Raw genomic sequence first — 8,456 nt, forward strand, 5'->3', positions numbered from 1 at the left:
TGGACAAACTCTTTGGTGGCCCGCATCCTTCTCGTGGCTGCTGCCCAGGCTGGACTGGGGAGGTCTCCCCCGAGTGAGTGGCAGAGCTGCAGGCCCTTCGCAGAGGTGAGTGCTGGCTTCCCAAGCAAGGGGCAGCCTTGGGCTCTCTGAGCAGGGACACAACAATAGGAAGAGATGCCCCACTGCCTGCATGTGAGTGCGTGCTCAGAGGGTAACCAGGGTCCTCTGCTAGAGTGAGGAGATCCCATGGGGCTGGATGGAGGAGCAAGATAGTTGCCAGTAGGACAGAGGGGACCAGAGAGCCTGAGAGGCAGAGATGACCTCTTGGTGTGATACAGAGAAGCTGCTGGGAAGGAGAAGTGGTGTGAGCTGAGGGGTGGGGGAGCATGGGGCGAGGGAGCTTGCATGACCCAAAAAAAGAATTAATTGCACGTCAACAGTTGCTAGATAACAGTGTCTTTCCCTCTTGGTTCCTGCTCAGTAAAGGACAATTTGTTCTAACGATAGCACCACACGAGGAAGGCTCATTAGGAGATAGGCTGTTTGCGCTCCCTGCCTGAGCACGGTGTTACTCAGGGCTAGATGAAGTTTTGCAGCAAATCACAGTACCTTGAGCTGCAGTAATAATACGCTCATTCGCAATGATCATCATGTGTTTCAGGCAGTCCAAGGTCTCCCCCCTATCCTCTCTTAGCTGCCATCATCCAACCTGTGACCACCTCTCAGCATCAGGAAGAGGTGCCCTTAGCTGTCTCTCCTCTATGGAGCATAACTATTGTAAAGGGAGCAAGAGGCAGCCAGCTCCAGGGTGGAAGTGGTCCCAACTGAAGGAGCTCCCTTGGGGCAGGTCCACGGTGGGATGCTGCTGCTGCAAGGTATCATGAAGGCATCAGGTCCCTCTGGCTGGAGGTGGCGCAGCCCTGTGGTGAGGGTGCCAGGACTGCTCACAGCCCACAGGAGCCCCATTCCCCATGGCCTCAGAGCTGAGTCCTGCTGGACACCAGCCAGGATTTAGACTTGCCAAAGCAAGCAATCCCAAGAAGTTCAGCAGCATTGGGATTGTAGGAGGAATGTAGGCGGCAGGGCAGGGGGGACCTCCAGGTGGCTGGGAGCACAGGAGATGCCGTGGTGGCGATGTGAATGTGGGCAGGAGAAAGGGTTTTGGCTGCACTGGAGCCCGGCAGATGTGGGCTGACTGATCCCAACAGCATTCTTGCCAACAACATCACGAGGATCTTGATGTCAGCTGTTTGGGACTGGCATCTCTGGGAGAAGTGTGGGTGTCAGACAAAGGATGGGATCAGGCCCCTCAGGGCCAGAGCTCTGGTGGCCACTGTGGTTAACGTCAAGCAGCACCCACTTGCCTACAGCCATGCACAGGTGCTGTGTCTCCCTTTCTCCCCGTGCAGGTCCCTGCAGTCAGATGGGGAGATGCCAGGAGGCTGGAATGCCTCCTCTGACAGCCCGGAGCTGCGAGCCGCAGGGATTATCGTGCCTGTCATCTTCTCCCTCATCTTCTTCCTGGGTACTGTGGGGAATGGGCTGGTGCTGGCTGTGCTGCTGCGGGACGGCCAAGTCAAGTACAACACCACCAACCTCTTCATCCTTAACCTGGCCATGGCTGACCTGTGCTTCATCGTCTGCTGTGTCCCCTTTCAGGCCACCATTTACACCCTGGATGGGTGGCTCTTTGGGGCCTTTGCCTGCAAGGCTGTACATTTCCTCATCTACCTCACCATGTACGCCAGCAGCTTTACCCTGGCCGCTGTCTCTGTTGACAGGCAAGTGTCCCCTCCCTTTTGAGTCCCTCAGTTCAGGGCCGATATGTTTGCCACACTTGGGGTGGGAGAAAGGCCTGTCCTTACCCTGTTAAGTGTCCTGTAAGAAGCAGGTAGGGTCTCCCCGGAAGCAGGGCCAGAAAAGTCAGCCTCCCCATCTCACTGTGCTCTCTCCCAAGAGCACCAAGCCAAGCCCAGCCCTTGTGAAGTAGTACAGGCATATGCTGAGGCTTGGTGTGCACCATGCAAAACCAAGAACAGCAAAGCCCCAGGGCAGCAACACAGCGGAGGAGAAAGAGGCAGCCCTCTGGGTCCTGTTCCTGTCCTTCTCCTCCTTGGTTCAGGAGGCACGCTGCTTGCCCTTCCTGAGCTAGCACAGCACAGTGGGTGACAGATGTCCCAGGCCTGCTGTTGGGATGACCCTGATCTCTGTGTGAATTCACCATAACCCTCCCTCCCAAGAGGCGGGGAGGGGGAGAGATGGGTGGCTGCATGGGGAGGGGTGCACAGATGGCAGTTCCACAGGGCAGGGAGAGATATCTCATCTTACCCACATTGTGTTTGGTCTCTCCTCCTTCCCGTTCCTGCCAGGTACCTGGCCAATCCCGGGATCTCCGCACCTCCCGAAATGCAGGAGTGGCCATTGTAGTGATCTGGTCACTGTCACTGCTCTTCGCGGGGCCTTACCTTAGTTACTACCAGATTGTCCATTACCATGGGGTACCCATCTGTGTCCCCATCTGGGAGGACCAGCGACGAAAGATTCTGGACATCCTCACATTTGTCTTTGGATACCTCCTGCCGGTGACTGTGGTGAGCTTGGCATATGCCAGGACTATCAAGTTCCTCTGGACCTCCGTAGACCCCATAGAAAGGATCTCAGAGTCCCGGAAGGCCAAGCGTAAGGTCACTAAGATGATTGTGGCTGTGGCCATCCTCTTCTGCCTCTGTTGGCTACCCCACCACCTGGTCATCCTGTGCTTCTGGTTTGGCCACTTCCCCTTCAACCGAGCCACTTACGCCTGCCGCCTGGCTTCTCACTGCCTTTCCTACGCTAACTCCTGCCTCAACCCCATCGTCTATGCCCTTATCTCCAAGCATTTCCGCAAGCGTTTCAAACAGGTCTTCACCTGCCTCTTCTTCCAGAACAAGACCAAAAAGAAGAAGAAGAAGAGAGCTGGAAAGAGAGTTCACATGGTCAAAGTGGGCAAGGGTTTCACCAACAGCACCAGAGGTTTCTATGGAGGTAGCACTGAGGTGACCCAGGTCCCAGGGGAGAACACCACGAAGAGGGACCCTGAAGGTGCCAGTCATGATGCCAGAGCATGGACTCAGCCGCTACAAGATGCCATGGGCTCTGTTCAGAGGGAGCTGCTGGAGGAGGAAAGTTGGGCAACAACTGGCCATCCCCTAGCCATGACCCCTCCAAGAGGAACTCGGGAGTTTCTGACTGTTCATTACAGATAAGCAAAGTGAAGAAATCTGTTTTGCAGCCTGTGAGCAACCACTCCATTCCCAGATGGGCAGAATAATGTGGGACAAAGAGGAATGGATGCAGCAGAGCCACTGAAAGCTGCAGTGGCAATGGTTAACCCATTGTCCCCACTCACCTCCCCTCACTGGCCCACAGCATTCGTCTAGGAATGGCACAATCCACCCTACAGATGCAGAGCAGAGAGACACATTAATGTGATGCCAAGTGACCTGGGTGGCATTCTTGCAACAGTTTTAAGGCCTCCATTTCCCAGCTTCCTAATTTGCTAATTTTGTGCAGCACCTTGAAACTCTGAAGCAACCATAATGAAAGGAACCTGATAGGAAAACTAGGCTGTTGAGGGCAAATTGGAGCATGAGTGGGAAGGCTGGAGAGAGTGCACAAGGACCTGAGTGTGATCAGGGTAGCTGGCAGCCTCTCTCCCTGGCAGGGCTGGGGTGCTGTGCCTGGCCCCAGGTGGTAAAGCACTGTCCCCTGCCCACATGCTTTTCTTTTCCCATGGTCCAGGGGCAGCCCTAGTCCACCTCCATGCCTTTGCCTACCCCCTGCATCCAAATCAGAGGGCCTTGGCACACTGTCTCACATGCAAGGAAGTCAGCTCTCTGTGCCAACAGCTCAGTGATGCAAACTGCAGCAGCCACCAGTCATACTCAAATTATTTATGCTACGGCAAGTGAAGAATGGAAAGGCTTGTGCACTTCCACTCTGCACCTATGGCTTCTCTAAAGTTCAAGGAGGAAACGACTGTCTGTCCAGTCTCTTCCCTCCACCATGCCCCACCAGAAGGTTGTTTCCTAGAGCTCTGTCCCACCTGGCTTTAGCTCTTGTTAGCAGCATCTCACTTCTTAATGCTGCTTGCAGTTCAAAAATATTTCCTAATAGCCATCCCCAGTTCTTCCCAAACAAACCTGGTAACTCCTTGTTCCACCACACTGTTCCACCTGATCCACCTCTCTGCTTACTTTCTGTTTGTCTTTTACAATTCTTAAGGGATTACTCTCTTCTCTTTGATCTTGGCTTGCTACTCTGTGTTTCATCCCTTCCTTCTGCGGCTGAAGGACCTGTTGCTCTCTGAGCAGTGACATTATTCATTGATATTAGCCCCACGTGTGTGGTTTACTGGCTTGGCCAGACAGTTTTTTCCACGTGACGGTGATGATTATGACTGAATTGGTGGCTGTCACTGAAGCAGAAGAAAGTAGCTAAGCTGCAAAATAAGCTGTGGAGCCAGGTGACAGTTGTGGTGAGGCAAGGGAGAAAGAAACAGACCCATGTGCTCTTAGTTCAATCTTATCTCCTCAGTGCCCCCTTCTACCTGATGGAGAGGGTTTCTAGGAGAGCATGAGGCCAACACCACTTCTTGGGCTGGGGCATCTCCCAAGACAGCCACTGCTGTGGGATTGCGCTGGGACCCATGTCTGCCTGGGAGAAAAACTTTCCCCTGCCTGTGGAGGAGCCTTTGGCTGTGGTAGCAGCTCAAGGATACATTGCAGATGGCCAGGCATCCCCCCAGGCCTGACTCTGGGAAGGATGGGAAGTGCTGCAGGCATGGCATGGTGGGACAAAAATCACTTTCACCAGAAGGTGCTGGAATTTTTCCCCTGCTTGACCTGAATAAACCTCAGTAATTTCCTTCGCCTGGTGCATTTGCTGTGTGCTGGATACAATCTCTGCCTGGTGTGGGGCGCTGCAGTTTGGGCTGGAGGTGGTGGAGGCTGTACAAGCCGTCTGACCACAGTCTGGTGCTCCCAAGTCACTAGCAGGGTGTCATGTGTTAATTATTTGACTTTGCAGACACTGCAGAAATGTATAAAAGAAGCAAAGCTGAGGGTTTTAAGATGGATACAACACTTCAAGAGACAGTCATAGGAGAGGGAGGGACGGAAGCTGAGAGAGGGAAAAGGGGGGATGGTGAGGGGACAGACAGAGGGCAATATAAATGACAAATGTGTGGCGAGAGCCATCCGCAGGGACAGAACATGGCAATGAGAAGGCAGGGCGAAGTGAGGGGCTACAAGCAGAGGCAGAAGGGAGGACGAGGGGGCATGAGGGAGGTGGGAAGCAATGTGCTGGCAGAGCACCCACGTTTTGGCAGGAGCCTTCTCCCCACCCCGAGCAGTGTCACGCAGCTCTGGAGCTGGGGTGAGCATCACTCAGGATGTTGGACCCCAGCCCCATGGCAGCTTGCTCCAGCATTGTTCTGCATCATCAGGCTGCTGGAGAAGCCTAGAAAAACACTGTCCCAGCAAGGCCTTTGATCAGTCTAGCGCACATGTGAGGGAGGGGGCCGGTGGGATTTGCATTGCTGCAGTGCCGCAGTTTGCCGCGGTGCCTGGCAGAGCTGGGTCTGGGGACATGGCTGACTTCACAGAGCTCCAGTTCTGTCATGTAGTCGGAACATGAGTGGAGAGGGGACAGGGACTGAGCAGGGTACTTGGCTTCCCCAGTGTGCCAAGTCCACTGCCACAGGTTATCACAGCCGCCTGAGGCCATCCTCTGCCGGGAAGAGACAGCTTCACCACGGGGACACAAACTCTGTAATGCCACCTGGCTTGTGAGCGCACACAGGACAGATCCTGCTTTGTTTGCCAGCACAGGTGTAGCCCCTGAGCGTCAGTCCTGTGGCTTGGGAGCTTTTGGTGAGGCTGCAGGACAAGCCCAGGAAGAAGCCCTAGACTCAGCTACAAATCATCAGACCTGCCACCTTCCCAGCTCAATATTTACAGTGAACTTTACTTGATTGCAAGAGCCCTGCTTTTCCTTAATTTCACATGGCATTTAATTACTGCTGTGTGACTCATGAGCGTGTAACTCTTACTGTGAAGCAGATCTTCACTCATAATGCCCTAAGAGCAGGTGAAAGAGGGAAAGCTTGTCAGAAAAATGTTTTGTGAAACCAGTGACATTATGGGACGCTGCAGACTTCCCTGCTGAAGCTGGGAAACAGTTACAGATCATCGTGGCAGCAGCAGGTTTCAGAGTGAACACATTTGCCCTGAATGAGGCAGATCATTCTCCTCTTCCACAGCAGTTCACTTCCCCCAGCCCTGCTGCCCACAGCCAGCATGTGCATGGAGAAAAGTAAAGCCCTCCAGGCTGACTTTCCAGAGGGAGGACTGGGCACTACCTACAGCAGTCTCTGCAGCCTGGAAATCTGCAGTGACTGCACTGCTCGCTTTCTAGCTAATTAAAACAGGGGAGGGAGGGAGGTAAAGGTGGGAAGCTCTAGCCAGCAGAGAGGAGCCATTTACTGCCAGCCTGCTGATCGTCGGGAGCCGATTGTCAACGTGAGCCTTCCGCAAACACGAAGTGGTTGGAGGCTGCGTGGTCCACCAGAGGTGTCCTGAGCTCCACATGGGCTGTGGAAGCCACTGGTGTCCTCACTTGTCCCCATGCCCAGTGGGACCTCAGCAAGGTAATTTGAGGCTGCATCCAAAGCAAAGAGGTTTTGGTCCCATCCTCACCCTTCGACACTCAGTGCTGTAGGTACTGTACAGCAAGGATGGGGGACATCAGACAGCAAGGGGCTTGCAAAGCCCTTATTCGTGTTCTCTTTCTGTCCCCTGCTTCTGCTTGCATAAATCTTCCCTTATTGCTTTGCCCTGCCTGCTCTTAAAATTCCCAGGCAGTGTGGTATTTCTAACCCTTGCTGAAGCTGTTAGACGCCTGGCCAGAGCTCAGCTCCAAGGACACCCCTTTCCCTGTATGGAGGCCAGCTGAAGGGCTGCACTGGGAATTGCTTTTCTTTTTCCATTCAAATGTTCCATGTTGCTCTCTGCACCTTGAGCTTCCCTTGCCTCCTATCCCTCTTTCTGACTTTTCTAGCTCCCTTCCTTTGTGGTGGCTGCTGCTCTGCTGCCACCAATGCCTTTTGGAAACGTGTCCAGAGTACTTTGCCCACCTTCCCTAGCTAGTCTTGCAGTCGCCCTTTGCACGCAACGCCATGGCTAGTGGCCAGCTCACGTGGGTTCAAGCAGCCTCGGAGAAACATGAATGTATACATCATTTCTGTGGGTGAGGAGTCACCTCACAGCCCAAAGCACTGGAGAGAGAAGGGAACAGGAGTTGGGAGCAGTGACATGGCACAGCCAGATGCTGCCTGTTCTTGCTCACATGTGGCCAGGCTGTTGCTCACCCCTGATCCTGCCCCTCTTGGTCCTGTGTTGCAAAGGGACCAGATCAGGTCAGGACTGACTTCTTCAGGCTGGGGTGAAGCCAAAATAAAACAGGGCAGAGAGAAGGCCCACAGAAGAAGGTGCATTTAGCATGGCAAGTGTCTGCAAGCCCCAGCTCCCATCCCTAAGCTCTGCCTGGTGCTAAGCCTCGATTTTGGGGAGCACATGAGCTGGAAGGGCAGACGCTGAGCCTGGGTTAGGTAGACTCCAGAGCCAGCAGGGAATTCCTGTCTGCCCAGTAACAGCGTACACGCTCCAACTGGTTTCTCAGCTCAAAGGCAGAGGTGAAGAAAAGGTGTGACATCCTTGACACAGAGCCAAGGTTAATTAAAGCTGAAGGAGCTTGATTACTGCTTTCCATGCAGCCATCCCTCCAGACTGATTAGCATTCTGCAGTCACCATTCCCAGCTTCTCACCTTAATTAATGACTCCTTGCTTATATTTTCTTTTCTTCTTGTCATCACCTGGGCTGACAGCTCAGCTTTAACCCTGCAGAGCCCAGTTATCCGCACCAACTGAGTGCAGCTGTGCTGGGAGCCGGTGTGAGGCAGAGGGAACAGGGGAGGTGAGAGCAGGTCAGGGCTTTGCGGCTAGTGGTCAGCACTGGCTCCCCTGCAAGCTGGGCACAGCTACCCTCTGCAGAGCAATTTAGTCCTGCCAGCTGTGTGCTGGTTCTGGTGCTTGGCATCTTCCTGGTGTGGGTGCTGTGAGCCTGACACTGCTGGGAAGTGTCAGACTCAGGTGCCAAGAAGCTCATCCTGCTTACACCTCTGTGTGCAAATCTGGCAGCCCTGGAGGGGGGGTTTCCCTGTCTGCAGACTCACGGGGCTGGGGGTGATGGAAAACTTTTAGGAGAACGGCTCCTAATTCCCTGGCAGAGCAACAGGCTCAAGTCCTGCCTGTGTTTCCCCTTGTGCTCATGGGAATGGGACCTTGTGCAGACATTCTGCAAGCAGCCAGGACAGCCCTGCAAAGGTACTGTTATAGGTTAGTTTCCCAAATTGCCC

The 8,456-nt window shown here is 54.0% G+C and overlaps 1 protein-coding gene across 1 annotated transcript; it reads left to right on the forward strand.

The window, feature by feature from the left end:
* Nucleotides 1-1,431: 1,431 nt before the first annotated feature.
* On the forward strand, nucleotides 1,432-3,245 carry LOC104519909 (galanin receptor type 2-like). The gene is given in 2 exon segments (XM_029087047.1): nucleotides 1,432-1,803; nucleotides 2,370-3,245. Coding segments are annotated over 2 exon segments (1,248 nt in total).
* The last annotated feature ends 5,211 nt before the right edge of the window (nucleotides 3,246-8,456 follow it).

This window comes from Antrostomus carolinensis, unplaced genomic scaffold (genome assembly GCF_000700745.2).
Source record: "Antrostomus carolinensis isolate BGI_N321 unplaced genomic scaffold, ASM70074v2 scaffold15029, whole genome shotgun sequence".
Lineage (NCBI taxonomy): Eukaryota > Metazoa > Chordata > Aves > Caprimulgiformes > Caprimulgidae > Antrostomus > Antrostomus carolinensis.